General features: G+C 40.7%; 1 protein-coding gene across 2 annotated transcripts in view; it reads left to right on the forward strand.

Annotated features, from left to right (window-relative positions):
- Positions 1–19841, forward strand: part of ROS1 (ROS proto-oncogene 1, receptor tyrosine kinase) — a 119478-nt gene that overhangs the window by 14215 nt on the left and 85422 nt on the right. For both annotated transcript variants that reach the window (XM_027551129.1, XM_027551130.1), the window contains exons 3-12: positions 861–920; positions 3481–3507; positions 8341–8401; positions 10745–10893; positions 11844–11982; positions 14945–15146; positions 15808–15884; positions 17367–17489; positions 17647–17831; positions 18971–19068. In XM_027551129.1, the coding sequence (XP_027406930.1) occupies positions 861–920; positions 3481–3507; positions 8341–8401; positions 10745–10893; positions 11844–11982; positions 14945–15146; positions 15808–15884; positions 17367–17489; positions 17647–17831; positions 18971–19068 (1121 nt within the window). The remainder of the gene's footprint in view (positions 1–860; positions 921–3480; positions 3508–8340; positions 8402–10744; positions 10894–11843; positions 11983–14944; positions 15147–15807; positions 15885–17366; positions 17490–17646; positions 17832–18970; positions 19069–19841) is intronic.

Below are 19841 nucleotides of genomic sequence, written 5' to 3' on the forward strand. Positions count from 1 at the left end.
TGTAAGAGACACGAGTTCGATCCCTGGGTAGAGAAGATCCCCTGGAAGAGGAAATGGCAACTCACTCCAGTATCTGAGGTGTTTGTCAGGACTCAAATGGAACTGTTTAACAAACAATTGAAATCTGGGTCTGGAGCTCAGGAAGGGGTCTCCGCTGAAGTTCAGATTCGGATGGTTGATACTGAGAAGGGAGACGAACTCAGTCTTGGAGAACCTGAAGAGTGAAAAGAGAAAAAGTTGAGGATAGGACATAGACATGAAAGGAAAAAGGAGGAAAAAAAAATAGAGATGGCAGAGCAGAAGGAACTGAGGGAAGGGGAAGGCAATTGAGGTGTTATTGCAGCCTGGTCCACGCAATCACTGGCGCAGACAAACCAGGCAAGGAGGCACAAACTGCATCTGTCCAGTGGGAGGTCAGGGCAGCCGACTTCCCAGACTATCCACCTACCCCGGTTTTGATGTGCTGCTTCTGCTTGAGTCTCCAGCTTTAGGTTTTGCCTGTTGCGTGACACACCCCAAGGACCTATATAATGTGCTCGACACCACGCTGTCCTGGACTTCCCCTGCACCAGGTGCCCAGTGGACAGTGTGTTCCCAGACATTCTGTTGCTCCCTGGGATCTAGGCCTGCCCGCCCCAGGCTAGACTCCATTCAGCAACCCTGAGCCACTCCAAGCCCTCCTCTGTCTGTGAATACGACAGCTCTGCTTACAATCTCAAAAGTCCTGCTTGCTGCCAAGGCCACAGATTCCTTGGTAGATAGATTTCTACTTCGGGAACACTTTGTTACTATTTGCATTTTCAGGTGACTAGAAAAATCACACTTCTTCAGTCATCACTGTCTCTTACTCTCTCTTACAGTGCATCCAAGGATGTCATTTCTGGAATTCGGCAGATCAGGAAAACTGTGCCTTAAAGTGTGTAAGTATTAATTATGTTTCTGTTTTGATATTAATGTTTCCCTCAAGAGAGACATTCTCCACGAGGATTCCCATGTGAGTTTCCATTGGCTTTTAATTAGCTTGCTTGACTCTAAAGCAAAAGTATGAGAAATACATAATGGAAATGGAGTAATGGAGAAAATGAGATCACTTTTGTTTTTTTAATGAATTTGGCTTTGTGGGGTCTTAGTTGTGGCACATGGAGTCTTTGTTTGCATCATGGGAGATCTTTCATTGTGGTGCATAGACTCTTTGGTTGTGGAGTGAGCTCAGTAGTTGCAGTGTGAGGGCTTAGTTGCTCTGTGGCATGCGAGACTTTAATTTCCCAACCAGGGATTGAACATGCATCCTCTGCATTGCCAAGTGGACTCTTAACCCCTGGACCATCAGGGAAGTCCCAAAATCAACTTATTAATGCAACTGGTGAACTGGCAACCAAAAGAAGTTAATGCAAACCATGGAAGCCAGAATGACCAATTGCTCCAAACTATAGTGACCTTTTAGTAGAATGTTAAGTATTTGTTAAATGTCCTAGTCCTATACTTCTCAAATTTTAATATGCAAATATCTGGGATCTTGCTAAAATGCAGATTCTGATTCACTAGGTTTTGTGTGGGGACTAGAAATTCTGTGCTTATAACATGCGCCTAGGTGATGCAATGCTGGGTGTTTCCAGACCACACTTTGAAAGGACTTAGATCACATTCAAGGTTTCTCTGTGGGGAACATGGAAACAGTCTAACCCAGAGGGCACACACACCTAGGTTTACTTCACTTCGTGTAGGAAATACATTCCCTAATACTTTTTCATTTATCCTGGCTTTGCCAATTAGTGTGTGACTTCGTTAAGGTACTTGGTACTTTACTTTCCTAATAGGTAAATTAAGATAATAAGCAAATCCGTGCTAAGGATAGTGGTTGTTACACTATAATTAATTACTTCAATCTCATGGATAAGAGTTTTGTAATTTAAAAATGGGTTGCTTTATTCAGTTCAGAGATTAAATTAGGATCATGATAACTTAAGGTAATATCATTTTCTTGAACTTCCTTGGTGTCTGAGATGGTAAAGAATCCACTTGCAATACGGGAGACCTGGGTTCAGTCCCTGACTTGTGAAGATCCCCTGGAGGGGTGCATGGCAACCCACTCCAGTATTTTTGCCTGGAGAATCCCCACGGAGAGAGGAGCTTGATGGGGTAGAGTCCATGCAGTCGCAAAAGAGTTGGACACGACTGAGCTACTAAGCACACAGAATATCATTTTCTATTAAAGACTCAAATTACAGCATTGAGATTTAAATAAGGATATTAACGTCTTCTTGTGTATAGTCAGTCCTCACAGCTTTTCTTGTACAGGTGTCCTCACAGATCTCAGCTCCAGGAGTCACTAACACCCACTCTCCTGCTTGTGATGGTGTGCTTCATAGACTGGAAGTTACCAAAGGTTGGAGCAGGTGCTGTTTGGACTTGTGAACAATCACACACTCTACATACACTTTTCCAGGGACTTCCTGGGTGGCCTGGTGGCTGAGACTCCACACTCCCAGTGCAGAGGGCTGTAGTTTGATCCCTGGTTGGGAAACTAGATCCCACACGCTGCAACTAAGACCCAGTGCAGTCAAGCAAATACACAAGCGAAAAAATAAAAACACTGTTCCGTGTCCTTGGTAGCACATTGTCCAGATGGTAGTTTGAATCATTATTTGCCTAGTCATGTGTTTAATATCCTTTGCCGACATGTAGGGCCATCAGGGCAGGACGCTTTCTGTCTTGTTCACACTGTCCCCTGCATCAAACACAGTGAGGGGCACGTAGCTAGTGCTCAGACTGCACTGAACAAGTGAAGGAATGAGAAGTACCATTTGTTGGGGGAATCAGTCCAGCAAGCAGAGTGGATGCTGGAGTGGCCAGTTTGGGCAGAAGAATCTGCTGGCCTTTCCTAACCAGACCTATTGGTGGCTTTTCATTTCCGATTCTGTCGCCCTGGGCACCTACCAACATCCCTTCATTCTCTAACCTGGTCCATCGCCGATTACTGCTTATTTTGAAATTTTCTAGTAGACATCGTGTGTCCTTTTTTTTTCCCCAGTGATGCAAAGAGCATACTTTTTATAGCAGTTTGTACAGTGGCCTTCCTGCACAGAAGGCCCAGCTCTGGAATCTTTTGCTTTGGATTATTCTTTATTGATTATTTTGTCATGTGCTCATGCCCCATTGCTCAGCCTTATCCAACTCTTTGTGACCCTTTGGACCATAGCCCACCAGACTCCTTTGTCCAAGGGGTTTTTCAGGCAAGAATATTGGAATGGGTTGCCATATCCTCCTCCAGGTGGTCTTCCTAACCCAGGGATTGAAGCTGAGTCTCCTGTGTCTCCTGCATTGAAGGTGGATTCTTTTACCCACTGAACCACAGGGGAAGCATTTTGTCAATGGTGGGGCATAAATTAATTTGGTAGAAATGCCTAGCTAAGTGTCATTAAAATTATTTACAACTCTAAAGGTTTTAAGTAATTTTTCTTTCCTTTTTCCTCCATGCAGAATGAAACCTATGCTGCAGTTTGTGAGGTGAGTGCCAGTCACTTGCGAAAAAGATGTCATTAAACCCCACGTCCTTCTCTCTTATCCTTAAAACACGATTAAAATAAGGATGAAGAAGGCTGAGTCATCCTTGGTGCACAGAAATGTTCTTCCTAGGAGTGCTCTAACTCTGGGTGTAAAAATGACTGTGTTTCTATCTTTGATTCAGGTATTTGCTGTGCTCCACATATCTATGTGCATATATAAAATGCATATATGAACGTACATAGATGTGTGTATGCACTCATACACATTCACACGTGTACATATATATTACTCTAATCTGGTTTGAAAGGTTCTTCTGATTCCTGAAGCCTGGGTGGTGGGAAGAGAGGAAAAGGCACAGTGGGGATACCCTCATATCTGCTGATTTCACCTCTTCCCCCTAAAGCCTGTAGGTTATCATTAAATACAGTGCATTCGAAGATAACCTTTTATTTATTTGTTTATTTATTTTCTCTTTTGGCCACATTCCACAGCAGGGATTGAACCCATGCTATCTGCATAGGAAGTGCAGGAGCTTAACCACTTGACTACCAGGAAAGTCGCAGAAGAGTACTCTTGGGTTGCAATCTTCTTCCTTATTCAGCAAACTCCTTTGGCAACACAGCTTTTTAAAATTTAAATTTCAGTTAATTTACTTCTTGCTATGATAATAAGGGACCTCATACTGACTCTGGCTGCCCAGGTATCTTCCAATTACTCTCTCCTCTAGCCCCACGGGAGGTGTCTCCCCTGCACTTGACCTTCTTTTCCTTCAGTCTTCTTCAATTAAAATTTCCTGTCCAGGATTCTATACCCTGCAAAATTTATTTTAGTTTATTTGACAATAGGTACTTATGATGAAACTGCATTATTTCTCAGTTTCACATCTATGCTGTATTCTATTTAAAATGTCCTTGAAACCGGAAAACAGAACTATCCTATCATGCCTGAGGAAGAGATACAGATGAGCATTCATTAGTAAAATAGAAAAAATTCCTTCAAATAGAAAATAAAAGCCAAAAATTAAATTGGGATATTCTCTCAATAGTCTGTGGTGACCCTGTATCTGAGTGATTTTTCCTTGGGAGTGAATGGTGGTTGAGTTAGCTAAGAAGAAATAAAACAAAGAGGAAAAATTGCTCCTTATGTAAATAGACAATTAAAGCTCATTCCTGGATGAGATTTAAAAAAAACAAAAACAAAAAGACAAGCCTGAGAACTCTTTTATGTGACCAAAACAAAAGCAGCAGCCAAAATAACAGTCCCGTAGAGGATTGCGTTAGAAGCCAGAGAGAGCGAATGTGCCTGAAGCATCCAAGCAGTTCAGGACTGGGTTTCATTCTCTTTTTTTAAACTTTGTTAATGTAAAGCCTTTTTTTTTTTTCAGTTGGAGGATAATTGCTTTACACTGTTGTGTTAATTTCTGCTGTACAACAACGTGAATCTGCAGAATGTATACATATATCCCCTCCCTCTAAAGCCTCCCTCCCACTCCCTGCATTGCGCCCGTCTAGGTCATCACAGCGCACAGAGCTGAGCTCCCTGCGTTATACAGCAGCTTCCCACTAGCTATTTATGTTACATACGGCAGTGTATACTCATCAATGCTGTTTTCTCAATTCGCCCCACCCGGCTCCCGCCCTGTGTCCACACGTTCATTCTCTGCATTGGCATCTCTGTTCCTCGAGAACTCGGTCTCTAGTGTGATAGTTCACTGTTCATCACTATGCTGCCCCGTCCTGCTTATGTAATGTGTACCCTTGCTCTCTATCGTAACATGTAATCATTCTATTCTTTCCTATTATATTTTGATACTTTATACATTAAATAATGTAGACCTGAACAGTCATACATGCTCGATAGAGGTGGAGGTAAAGAGAGATACAGAGAGAGATATTTTTAACTCAGCTGCTCACACCTTTAGGAAATTTGAACTCCTTGACCATCTCAACGCTTCCACCTAGAAAGCTTGGGATTTGACCACACGTTTCTTGGAGGGAATAGTTTTAGAAGTGGTAGCTTGCAAGGTGTAATTCAGAAACTGATGTGAGCAAGTGAGATGGCTTATCCCTGATAATTTAGAACACAAATTAGATTATCCTGATCTAGAAGTTTCCAAAAACCTTTCTCATTGCCATTTAAGAAAAAGTACAAACTACCAGTGTTTGCTGGCTCATCCACCTCATCTTGCCTCCTGTTCCTTGTTCTCTGCACCAGCCATACTGGCTTTTCCCTCATCTCCGAGTCTATGTGGCATATTCCTCCCTCAAGGCATTTGCCCTTGTCCAGATTTTTTCAAGGCCAGCTCCTTCTAATCACTCAGGTCTTGTCTTTAAGGTCACCTCTGCGTGGTTCTTTCTGACCACCCTAACTAAAGTTAGCCCCCTTCCTGTCTGGTCATGCCTTATGTCTTTGACTTTTATATTCCTCATGGGTGCATGCTAAGTCTCCTCATTCATGTCCAGCTCTTTGTGACCTTTGGACCATAGCCCACCAGGCTCCTCTGTCCATGGGATTCCCCAGGCAAGAATACATTATCCAAGTGTACTTTATTTTTTAAGTTAGTTACTTTGTTATTGTGTATTTTCTTCTAAGAGAACATAAATTCCATGAAGTCAGGGAACTTACTGATCTTATACATTGCCGTAGCCTTAAAATCTAAAACAGTGCTTGGCATGTAAAAGGTATCAGTAAATATTTTTTGAATGAATGACTTTTTAGGAGATGAAGCCACAGTTCATATGGAGACTCTGCAATAGAGGCATCCAGGGAGGGTGGCGGGGCCTATCCTTGAGCTGCAGGAATAACAAAAGACAGCAGATGTGACAGTCAGGGAAACATAGGAGTGGAGCCAGAGGGATGATGATAAAAGTGATCTTACTGCCAGGAGAACAAAGACAGCAGATGGGTGTAGCCCCTGGGAAGGATGAACTTGGCTTTCACAGTGGGAATGGCAGCTCAGTAGCCTGGAATATGCTGTATAAATGCCCCATCCAGGGCTTTCGGCTCAGATTCTGTGGACTTCTTAAACCCAAATTCCTTTAAGTTCTCTCCAGGACAACTTGAGTTTGAGAAACACTGGATAACTTCATTTGAAGTCTAATGTTAGATTAGAGAGAGAGAGAGAGAGAGAAAGCGAGATAGAGGGAGGAACAAAAGAAGGAAATCCTATTCAATAGCTTTGCCTCCACTCGAGATAACATTTAAACTCTTTGGAGTACAAACTTCTAGTTATAAGATTAACAAGTTCTGGGAATCTAACGTACAACATGGTGATTACAGCTAATAACACTGTATTATGTTCTTGAATGCTGCTAAAGAGTTGATTTTAAGTATTCTCATCACAAAGCAGAAATGGTAATTATATGATGGAATGAAGGTGTCAGCTTATGGTGGTAATCATTTATCTTAATAAAGCTGGGAAAAAAAGGCAAGCTTCATTGAAGTAAACAAAACATTTAAGCTCCTGGATAGGTCAGAACTAGCTGTGTTACCACATACTCATTATTCCATTTCCTTCCTTCTTCCTCAGTTTTCTTTCTTGAAAAGAAAATCCCAGGTTAATGATAATTTTGCTGCCACTTGGTACATTTATTCTCTGCAGTTAATGAATGTGTTGAGTGTATTTTACTGCAACCTCAAAGAAGATGTGAAAAGTATACTAGACCCTTAAGTTAAATAATCCTGAGCCCAGACTGAAGTATTTAATCCTTAACTAAGCAAACCTGGGCTTATCAGGCTCCACTTCCTTGGAGAGCACAGATCAAATATGGGATAGTTGAATATTTGCAAATTAAACAGCCCTTCTCTACCTGGACATGCAGAGTAAATGCATTGAGTCATGGTTTCCCCTATTATCATGAGAAACAATAGAATGTTGTCCTAGGTATTATAAATATAAACTGAAAGAGAGAGAGAAGATTGATCATGATTGTGTTGTAGTTTTATGCTGTGCACCTCTTCTCCTTGTTTTTTCTCCTCCTAACTATTGTTAATGTTAAAAGTCGCAGGAAATTTGTGTCTCAGCCACCAAAATGTTTACTCTTTTTCAGTTAATGAGATGAGATGTTAATCACCATTAGGTTTTTGTAGATCTTAAAATTTAACTTTGGCCCTAAGTCATTCATTGAAATGTTCAGTTGCTCTAAAGTTTATAGTCCACTTTTAATTTTTCAAGGAAGGCATGGATACATAAAATAAATAGGCTTCATTTTAGGCTAGAGTTTTAAGTAACTCACTAAACCTTTGACTAAGATAGTAAACATATAATTGCATTGTTGAGCTCAGTATTTTGTCACCTTGTGGGGTGTCACCCGTTAGAAGGTTATGAAATTAACTTATTGAATAAAGAGTCACAATAAATAAAATGACATAGAATAGAACATATAAGATTGCATCATAGCTCAGGATTCCTTTTGGAGATAAAAATGTTCTAAATTCAGATTGTAATGATGACTTTACAATTCTTTGAATATTCTAAAAACCATTGAATTATGTGCTTTAAATGGTAGATTTTATGGTATGTAAAATATACTTCAATAAAACTGTTTAAAAAAGGGGAAAAACTACCATTTCAGCAATCTTTTTTCCCCAACTTGTATGTGTGTAAAAAGTTGTTTTGTTAAATGTATTTTGGAATTTGGGACATGGTCAAAAAAGATTGAAAGGTGTTGTTCTAATCCCACTAGCAAATGGGAACTTGAGTATTACAGTTCACATTCTTGATATACAGGTATAGTTATATATCAGGCATTCATATTTCAAAATTTGGTTGAAGCTTGTGAGCAAAAGCAGTACAAAGGCTGCGCTGACTGACACGTTATCTGTCTTCCATAGAGAGAATCCTGTGAAGTCGGCTGCAGCAGTGGGGAAGGCGCATATGAAGAGGAAGTGCTAGGTAAGCAGACTCACACAACTATTATTGAAAATAATCTACACCACTCCAGGGACCTGTCCTAATGTAGGGGCAATGAGCAAACTCTTAAAATATCTAGACTTCTATGTCTCAATATGATATATATATATATATATATATATATATATATATACACATATATATATATATACATATATATAGAATCGAATATATATATTTTTAATTAACTTCAAATGTGTAATCCATATTTAGAGACTCAGCAAAAGTCTTCTTTCAGAGAAAAATAGGGGAAACAGCATATGCCGTGTTTAGAATTTGAGATTTTGCCCTCAGTTCAGTGGATGCAATCACTTTTCTCTTAATATGAGGGACAAATGTGAATCCTGAGCAACTTGATTATCAGGAAATGCCACTGTTTTAATGAACTGAAAGTGTAGAAATATTTTATTTAATGTGAATTTCATCACTCAGCTAACTGTTATTCAATTGAGTGCCTTCTATAGTTATGGCTCCTTATAACATAGTGGGAAATTTGCAGAATGTATAGAAGTTATGCTTCCCAGTGTTAGATTTGGAGTAAGGAACTTGACTGTATATGTTTCCAGTTCCCTCTGACTTATTTCAGAGCAGGTTGGGTGTCTTCAAGAGACTTTGCCTGAGTGTTTTAATTCTCTAGTCATTTCTGAAGGATCAGCACTTTGATAAACTATAGCCTATGTTAGCAGCTAGGTTTTCCAGAATTCCCCAGTTTTCCCTCCCACTGGAAGATAAACAGTTCCTTCCAGAACAAGAGATGATTGGCTTTTCCATAAGCTGCAGTCCTTGTTTCAATGGTTGATGAAAATTGGCAGGTGGATCTTGCCTTGCTCTCCTGATTTGCTTCTGAATCAGAGTGGTGAAGAAACCTTATCTTCTAAGTTCAGGAAAAGATGCCTGCTTTTGCCACTTCTATAATACTGGATGTCCAAGCCAAAGCAAGTAGGCAAGAAGAAGGCATCCAAATTTGAAAGGTGGAAATAAAATTATCTTTGTTTGCAGATGATATGATCTTATATGCAGAAAACCCCAAAGATACCACAAAATACCCTGTTAGAACTAATAAACAAATTTGGCAAAGTAGCAGGAAACAAAGTTAAAACTAGAAAATCAATTGCATTACTATGCACAAATAATGAACCATCTGAAAAGGAAATTATGATGAAAATTTCATTTAGAATAGCATCAATAAAATACTTAGAAGTTAACCAAGAAGGTGAATGATTTGTAAAGTGAAATGTTCACAAAACATTTCTGAAACAAATTAAAGAAGGCAAGTAAATGGAAAGACATCCCACATTCATGAATTAAAAAACTTGGTATATTGTCAAGATGTCAGTATTATCAGAGCAATCTACAGATTTAATGCAATCCCTATCAAAATTCCAAATACATTTTTGCAGATGTTTTACATAGGATAGAAAGACCGATTCTGCAATTTACGTGGAATCTCAAGTGACCCCAAATTCTGAAAAGAACAGAGTTGGAGGATTCATACTTCCTGATTTCAAACTTATTGCAAGCCTATAATAATCAAAACAGTATGGTTCTGGCATTCAGAATTCTAACACTTATACAGCGTCTGGGAAGTAGTACCAATGACTGCATGTACCAATTGTAATGTTGCTAATGCTTAAAAGTCATGAAATATTTCACAATAAAAAAGAGCAGACTATAGGATCCTTTGGAGCTCAAACAGTTACTTGCACATATAAAAATAATATGTTTGACACAATGGGCTATAGGTGTATAGTGTAAAATTTAAAAATATCTTGAGATATGTGCCCTGGGTCAGTGGATGGTTCTGTTGCCCTACACATACCCTTGGCACCCACCCCTCTAAACTATATAGAAGTGGTATGATGAGAGAAAAGCAGTCTCAGAACACTCCATTTTGCTGGCCTGTAAGAAAAACTATCTTCAAAGATTAGATGGCTCAGTAGGTAAAGAACCTACCTGCAATGCTGGAGACACAGGATATGCAGGTTTGATCCCTGGGTCAGAAAGATCCCCTGGAGAAGGAAATGGCAACCCACTCCAATATTTTTGCTTGGAAAACCCCATGGACAGGGGAGCCTGGTGGGCTACATCCAAAGGGTCACAAAGAGTTGGACACGACTAAGCAGGTAGGCAGGATGAGGGGAAAAAAGCTGCCAGACCAACTGGTTGATTTAAAGAAATAAACCAACTGAATTATAGGCATAAGTTACTGTGCAGATGAATAACTGTGGGAAGATGTAGCAGGAGAGTGCTGAGATGAAGCAGGGACACACTGTCCTGCATCAACAGACATGGGATGTGGTGAATGAAATCTTGTTTTCTCCCCAGAAAACGCAGACCTCCCCACTGCACCCTTTGCTTCTTCCATTGGAAGCCATGGTATGACATTACGATGGAAATCGGCCAACATCTCTGGAGTAAAATACATCATTCAGTGGAAATACACACAACTTCCTGGAAGCTGGACTTACACTGAGGTATGAACCACTGCCCATGTACCTGCGTGCCCATTCAGTCATGCGACCGCATGGATTGTAGCCCTCCTGGCTCCTCTGCCCATGGGATTCTCCAGGCAAGAATACTGGAGTGGGTTGCCACTTCCTACTCCAGGGGATCCCAATCCATGGATCTAATCTGTGCCTCTTGTGTCTCCTGCATTGGTAGGTGGATGCTTTACCACCATTGAACTTCAATCTTTGCTACTCTTCATGTTAAACCTTTTATTTTTGAGGAAAATATATTATTGGATATAGATATTATTCCTTCAGCTCAGCATCACATAACCAACTACTCACATCATTGGTCATTATCTGTCCATCCCATTGAAAATGATGCCAACTAGGGTGGAGGTCAGGGAGGTCATCCGGGGGGGTCCCTATTAAGACAGCAAAAGCAGGTTCAGAGAACAGTCCCAAGACACCAAGTATTTTAACACAGAAAATTAAAGGAAAGCCTTGAGGTAAATGCCAAATAATTGAATCCATAATTTTGCAGGTTTGAAGACGGAAGGAATTTCAGTGTGAATTGTGTGGACTGAGATCAGGGTATCTCAGCTCTGAGCTCCAGGCCTCCTTTCCAGCTGGCCTGGCAGGCCCTGTGCTGTGTGTGCTTAGTCGCTCAGTCCTGTCTGACTCTGTGTGACCCCATGGACTGTAGCCCTCCAGGCTCCTCTGTCCATGGGATTCTCCAGGCAAGAATATAGGAGTGGGTGGCCATTCCCTTCTCCAGGGGATCTTCCCGACCTAAGGGATTGAACCCAGGTCTCCTGCATTGCAGGTGGATTCTTTACTGTCTGAGCCACCAGGGAAGCCCTGGATCACTTCATATCCGGAAGGCCATGCATCATCTACAAATGAATCTGTATTCTTGAGTTACAATATACAGAAGCGATTCCATAAATACTGATGTTTGATCTCTCATTGATTAGGCCGTGTCCAAGCTCTCCTATGTGGTAGAGCCCCTGCACCCCTTCACTGAGTATGTTTTTCGAGTGGTTTGGATCTTCACAGCCCAGCTGCACCTGTATTCCCCTCCAAGTCCCAGTTACAGGACTCATCCTTATGGAGGTATGGCATGCATACCTTGCTCGAGAAATCAGGGGTCATTCCAAAGCTTTGTTTAGTTCGCTTTTATTTTAAATAGTGAAACAGATTTATTCCTTTGTTAATCAATCCATCTAACAATGGGGTACATAGCTGGGTGTCAACTCGTCTTCCAGGTGCTCACCATGAAAAGTGAAAGTGTTAGTTGCTCAGTCCTGTCTGACTTTTTGTGACCCTGTGGACTGTAGCCTACCAGGCTCCTCTCTCCATGGGATTTCCCAGGCAAGAACACCGGAGTGGGCTGCCATTTCCTTCTCCAAGGGATCTTCTTGACCCGGGGATTGAACCCAGGTCTCCCGCATTGCAGGCAGATTCTTTACCATCTGAGACACCAGGGAAGCCCAGGTGCCCACCATACCTTTGATCAAAAGAAAAATCTCTGCTCTAGTGAAGCTAGAGCAGAGAAAGGAAAGGAAAGGAAATTTTGGTGGAAAGGAAATTCCCTCGACAGTAAATCTAATAAATAAGGAAAGTATACTGTGAGTAGGAAGACATGGGTTGCTATGGTAAGAAAAATGCTTTGAGCAGGGTCTGTCCAGGAAAAATGGGGAGTGCATTAAAGCAGTTGGTCGGAATAAGCATCATTATGTGATTAGGAGTTATGGAAGGTTTTAAAGGAATAATTGCTTCAAATGCTCCTTAAAAAGATAATTGGCAAATACACATAGAATGCGTTGAATGACATTGAGTGATAGAGACTGGGAAGTACAGAGGTAGGAAGACCAGCTGGGAGGTTATTATTGTACTTCAACTTTTGGTTAGAGATGATTTAAAAAAACAGTCGATACGTTGGAACATTTTCTGATTTATTCTTTCAAAGATTTGACTTCCATACTGGGAAAAGGATTCAAGCCTAGAGCCTTTCAGGGAGATAAATGCCAGGGGAAGACATTCAGGGAGAGTTGCTGGTGTTCTCAACATCTGAGTTAGCCGAGGGGACTTGGGAGGGCTTATTCCAAGCCAGATGTTGGATGTCCCTACCCCTCAGTTCTGGAGAATCAGCTGCATGCAGAGACCCTCACACTGAACTAGGCCTTGGACCAAACCTCAGCAGGACAGCTGATGAAGCTGGTTGGGGCATTTTCCCTCTCCCCTGATTAATGCCTTCTTTTTGCTTATAGATTTTAGGGTACATGTGGTCCCTCTGCTGATTATTCCCTGACCATCCTCAGGACCTCAGATTAGACACGGGTCTGGGGTGATATTTGAAATGTTCCAGATCAGAGTAGAATACCTAGATCCTTTTTGTTCAGAGCAGTGCCTCATGGACTCCAACACTATGGGAACATTTTCCAGTACTGGAGACATACTGTGGTCCAGGGCAGATGGCTAGTTACATCAAAGTAGCGAAGAAGGCAAATTTTGCTTTCCATTTCTGAGTCTTTCTCTGGATATGCAAGCCCCCAAACCCTCCATATGTTTCAGTTCTCATACTGGGTATCCTTTCCATGGATAACATCTCATGCTTCAATTCTGTCTCACTTTTTTAGCCACATCAAAACTTACAGAGTTATCCATTTGTGTTCCGTCACCTTGTGGCCCTTTTCTCTTTCAGCTATGGGAAATATATGACTTTAGATGGTTATTATCGCCTTTTAATTGGGGACTTTATGAAGATAATTTCTTAATCAGATGGAATAATCACCTTGCCTAACCTGACCAGCCTTTTCAGAGACGACTTTTGTCAGAGAGATTTGGACTACTCACAACTGGCCACGGAGGTGGCATGGAATGTACTTGCAGCGGGGTAGATCATGCCTGTCTGGGTGTGGACTAAAGGGTTAGGTTTTCTGACATCCTAATTCCGATTGGCTAGGAGATGATTCCTTCTTCCCGGTCCACCTGAGTCACTTAGTGCAGGGAGCTGAGGAGTGAGGCAATGATATCTGTGTTTGCTCAAGCTCTGTCTGAGAGTTGGGGAGGTACCCTATCAGAGATCAGTTGAAGAGCCTTTTTAAAACAGCCAGCAGGAGGGCGGCTCTGTCTTCCCTCTCCCCACTCTAAGGGGACAGGGGTGATGCAGTGCACCTCCCAAAGCCTGCTGAAGAGGACAGGGGTGATGCAGTGCACCTCCCAAAAACTGTTCAGAGGGAGAGAGCCTGCTGAAGGGCAAAGTGGTATCAGTCTGCCTTTCTATGAACAGAGGAAATAAACGGGTGGGGCTACAGGCACAGGAGGTAAGGGAAGCAGGTGCGGACTGGCTGTCAGATCATTTGTTTTCCTTTCTGTTCTTTGCCACTGGGGCAGATCCTACAGTCTGTAGGTGAATGCTTGGTTAGCAAATGCATGCTCATTTTCGTCCTTCATGAGGGAAGGGATGCTGCTAAGGCACAGAAAACCTGGATTTGGGGAACCTTGAGAACTTTGGGGAGGAGAGTACTGTCTGGGTCAGCAGAGCTGATGCCAGCAAAAGGGAAGCAGGCTGTTCTAATTCAGGCTTATCTAAATCCCTATCTTTAGCTAGAACTGGTCCAGCCACAGGACCCTAATGAGGGAAAAGGCCTCAGGCCTTACTTCTTTCAACTCATGTTAATCATTGACTTCAGTTTTGTAATAGAGTCTCTTCTCCTTCCTAACCTGGTTCCATCCCGTTTTTTAACTCAGTCAGGTATCTGGAGATTTTTAACATTTTTTTTTTCCCCTACAGTATTATCCTATTTGTATACTTCCACATTTAATTTTATGGCATAAATTAGAAGTGAGGAAAATAACACTTTCTTTAAAGAGTCCCTTAGAAGAGTAGCTAACTGACATTGTTTAGGGATCAAGAATTGCAGTTCATATATTACCACCTCCTACCACTTATTGTGACTATTAAAGAAAATATTCATTTATGCTGTTTTCAAAAAACAAGACTTTGACTCTACGCTGTTTACGTTTTTCTCTGTATATTTTCTGCTCACCGTGTTACCATTATCTCTTCTAGTTCCTGAAACTGCTCCTTTCATTAGGAATATTGAAAGCTCAAGTCCCGACTCGGTGGAAGTCAGTTGGGCTCCACCTCAATTCCCAGGTGGACCTATTTTAGGCTATAACTTAAGGCTGATCAGCAAAAACCAGAAACTAGATTCAGGGACACAGAGAACCAGTTTCCAGTTTTACTCCACTCTACCAAATACCACCTACAGGTAAGAATTTAGTGGTGCATGGAGAATGTAACCAGCATGGGTGCATTCATGATAATTATCTAAGAAATATGGCTACAAAATAATTTAAAATGTATTTTGAGAAGTCTCATTGACTTTGTGCTGCTGGTTTGAAGTTGTGGTTTCCCTCAAGTTTGTATGCTTATTAGATTACACCATCCTAGGCAAAAGCATTTTCAAGCCTTTCTATTATATTCAGAGAAAAATACAAATGTGAGCTAATAAATATGGGCTAAAAAAGACAACATAAGCACCATCAATATCATTTCTTCATTTAATCCAACATGAAAAAAGTAAAGAGGTAGAATTATGTTAATGGTATTTTTACATTAACTGTTAAGGGAATTATTTTATTATTGTTAGCTTTTCTAGCATTTACTAAGATCTCTGTAAATTAGGGCATGAGGGTCATGCAGATAGCAGAGTTCTGTTTTTGACCTCTGTGACCCTGAACTATTCTGTGGGGAATGCAAACAAGGACATGATTGATGGTCATTTTAGTGCTGAGCAGCAGCACCAAGTAACTAGATACACGCATTGCTACCTTGTCCTTTAAATAGAAACGTTATTGCTCCTTCTATTTTTATCCTAAGTTCACACCATGCCATGTAAAACACATCTCTCCAAATTGTTTTTGGAATAGGTTTTCTATTGCAGCAGTAAATGAAGTTGGTGAGGGGCCGGAAGCAGAATCTAGTATTACCACTCCATCTCCAGCAGGTATAGACTGGGGGTGTGCCTCCTGTTACTGGGAAGTTGATGGGTGGAAGGGTGGATTCAGATCTTACAGGTCCTGTGTCATCCAGTGTTCCTTAAGCCCCTACTTGTCTGCCCAAATAACTGTCTTGTGAATACTTGATAAGTTTCGATTTTAAATGAGAAATCAGTCCCAGCTGACAAACAGGAGTAAGTTGTCAGAGCAAAGTTTTCACATTGAAATTTAAAAATTAAAAAAAGGAAAAAAAAAAGGAATTAAAAAAATGGCCCCAAGTAAACTCTTGGTTTCAGTTAAAGTCACTAGTGATTATGACTTTCATTTACATACTTAGGGAATACATATATCCTACTCTAACCTCCGCTTTATGGGCCATCATTTAATAAAGATCAGATATCTTTTTCTTCCAGTTTCCTTTAGGTTTTCAAATCTATCTGGACTTAGTAAGTTACATTTTACTATTCTGATATTCAAACTACCAAATTAGCTTTTGTTATTAATTGGCAAGTATCTTTTTTTTTTTTTTTTCCGGCTTCAGCATTTTAACGTTTGCCTTGGGAGACTAAATATTTACTGCATGATTCCCACGTAAGCAAAATCTTAATAAAATAAAATGCTGTCTAAGAAGCACCAGAAATATTTTGGGGAAAGTTAGTTCAAAATGTTTGGAATAACACGCGAAAACTCAAAATACTAGGAGTGTGTTTTCTGTCTTGGTGGCAACCCTGTTTGCTGACTTGACCTCCCATTCCCTGAATCTGCCCCCAGATATGCCGGTGGGTGTTTATTGAATGTCATCCATTACCAACCTTTAGTTTCTTTGGCTGTTACTAGACTCTAGGAAAGGAGAGGTATTTTTGTTATGCAAGAAGCATCCAAAGGACGAGTTAAATATAGAGCAGGTTTAAGGTTGTTATTACTATGATTACTGCATAACATTTATTAATTACCCTAAAAGTGTTGATCAAGGCACAATGCATCAGTCTCCAGTCAAATAGGACATCACGCAGAGTTCTGCAGTCCTCAAATTTCATTATTACAGGCCTTTCTCCTGCCTCAAAGGGAGAGATAATTGAAGACAAAACAGAGCAACCAAAGTCTGTCTATATGTGTGTGTTATGCAACCAGCCCCTCCAGCCTGGGCTGGACTACCTCCACCAAGCAGTCAGATTCCCAGGGTGGAGGATAATGAGCCGAGCTCCTATTTGGGCAAGGCTGTTGAGAACAGTGATACTGCATGTGGTGTGATTTTGAGGGCATTCAGGGGCACATACCCAGAAATCCTACTTGGTTGACACAGTACTTCCCACCCCAATCATAGAATTGTGATTTATACCACAGTTGAAATACCCCAGTATCTTCAGAGAATATCTGGCAAAGCTCTTCCGTGTCCCAGTCCCCTTGTTTTTAAGGGTGATATTGATCTTTTTTGTGTCAATATGTATATGATTGGTCTGTCTGTCTATAAAGTCGTGTTGTTCTTTTAGTTCAAGAAGAGGAACAGTGGCTCTTTTTATCCAGGAAAACTTCTCTAAGAAAGAGGTCTTTAAAACATTTAGTAGATGAAGCGCATTGCCTTCAGTCAGAGGCCACACACCATAATATTACAGGTCAGTGTAATAGAGAAAAATGTTTCCTTAGTGTGTAAGGAAAGATCCAGGTTGGCTTTAATACCTTTGCTAACGATTAAATAAATGAGTTCTCTGTAGTGTCAGTGTTTTGTCTGGTTGTTACATAGTAACACGTGTATTTGCATCACTTTTCCAGGAGTATCGGTTAATGTCCACCAGCAAGCTGTTTATTTCTCTGAAGGAACTCTTATATGGGTGAAGGACGTTGCCAACATGTCTGATGTGTCTGGCCTGAGGATTTTTTACAGAGGCTCAGGATTAATTTCTTCCATCTCCATAGACTGGCTTTATCAGAAAATGTATTTCATCATGGATGAACTGGTTAGTCTGAGAATTTAAAGTGAACAACTAGATATTGAAAATCTAATACATATCTCGACATATTAATATTTATAAGTAAACATAATTCTTTCATTCAATAATTAATCATTGAGTGTTTACTATGTTTTAGATACTGGGTTAGCAATGAATCATACATAGAGTCTTATAGGAGGGTCTAGATTTTACCTAGTACTAAGTACTTTATTTAGTCCTGATATACCATTAAATCATCTTTCTTGTGATTTTTCAGAGCTGTGAGTTTTCACTAATGATAATTTGACTTCCATGAGACAGTGGTAACCTGAATTATCACTGGGTAACAACTGCCAATCATGATTAAAATCAGCTGTGAGCATTTTAAATTATGTAATAACCATGGATAACTTTAGTAGGTCTCTGAAAATATTGGTATTATCGAATCAAGTTTCCTTTTTTGAAAGAGAGGCTGGGCTCAGTCACTGTGGCTGGAAGCCCATAAGCTTCAGTTCAGTTCAGTTGCTCAGTTGTGTCCGACTCTTTGCCACCCCATGGACTGCAGAGCGCCGGGCTTCCCTGTCTATCACCAACTCCCAGAGTTTACTCACTCTTGTCCATGAGTTGGTGATGCCATCCAACCATCTCATCCTCTGTGGTCCCCTTCTTCTCCCGCCTTTAATCTTTCCCAGCATCAGGGTCTTTTCAAGTGAGTCAGCTCTTTGCCTCAGGTGGCCAAAGTATTGGAGTTTCAGCTTCAACATCAGTCCTTCCAATGAATATTCAGGACTGATTTCCTTTAGGATATACTGGTTGGATCTCCTTCCTGTTCAAGGGACTCTCAAGAATCTTCTCCAACACCAAAGTTCAAAAACTCAATTCTTCGGTGCTTAGATAGGCCCATAAGCTTAGATATAGCTAAAATATTAATAAAAGTAGTTGAGTGTCTCCACAAATATGAAAAATATGTACTTGTATTTCATGGATACCAATAGAATATGAACTCATTAGGATATAGGATATAAAACTGTCTTTTAAGGGCTTTTTTATGTTTTCAAAAAGTGCTCTGCGACTAGTGAAATTCTAAGCACAGAACAGTTGCTTAAGGAATATTTGTTGGCCAAGTTGACTAGAGACACTAATGCTACTGATGTACTTTTCTCTAGGTATGTGTCTGTGATTTAGAGAACTGCTCAAACATTGAGACAATTGCACCTCCCTCAATCATTGCACCTCAAAAAATTGTGGCTGATTCATACAATGGGTAAGTGTTAGCCTTGTAAATGTGAATTCTCTTCCTTTTGGCAAGAATCTTAGGGAAACTTGCTTGCTAATAATATCATAGTGCCAGATGAGCCAATCTGATTTCATATTTAATTAAATCCAGGCAAAGTTTTCATTCTTATAGAGCCAAGAGGAAATTTCTTTCAAACTTCACCCACAACTTTTCTAGGTAAGCAGGTTTTCCTTTCTCCTTTGCAGTAGCTTATGGGCATATGGGAAAAATCTCTTCTCTGGGACTCAGGGACCTGGCTTCTCTTCTTGGGTTTGTCATGATTTTATGCATGACTCAGAGTTTTATTCCCCCTCTGCTCTCCCCATGAGAAGCCCTTCCTGCCTATCTTCTTTTCATTACACCATTTTCTCTTGCTGAGCAGTTCAGTGCCTGTTTGTTTTTCTGGTCTGGTTATCATGGGTTTAGCATTCTTCCACTGACTCCTTTCTGCTGATTTTGGGTGGTTCTTCCCAGCTGTTTTTACTCAATTTTGGGGTACTTCATCATGATTTTGTAAAATGCTAACACTATTGCCTCACTTAATTGTAAATATTTTTAAAAGCTTGTTACTGTTGTTCAGTTCCTAAGTCGTATCTGACTCTTTGTGACCCCATGAACTGCAGCATGCCAGGCTTCCCTGTCCTTCACTTTCTCCAGGAGTTTGCTCAAACTCAAGTCCACTGAGTCAGTGATGCCATCCAACCATCTCATCCTCAGTTGCCCCCTTCTTCTCCTGCCCTTAATCTTCCCCAGCATCAGGG

This window comes from Bos indicus x Bos taurus, chromosome 9 (genome assembly GCF_003369695.1).
Source record: "Bos indicus x Bos taurus breed Angus x Brahman F1 hybrid chromosome 9, Bos_hybrid_MaternalHap_v2.0, whole genome shotgun sequence".
In the NCBI taxonomy this organism is placed as follows: Eukaryota; Metazoa; Chordata; class Mammalia; order Artiodactyla; family Bovidae; genus Bos; species Bos indicus x Bos taurus.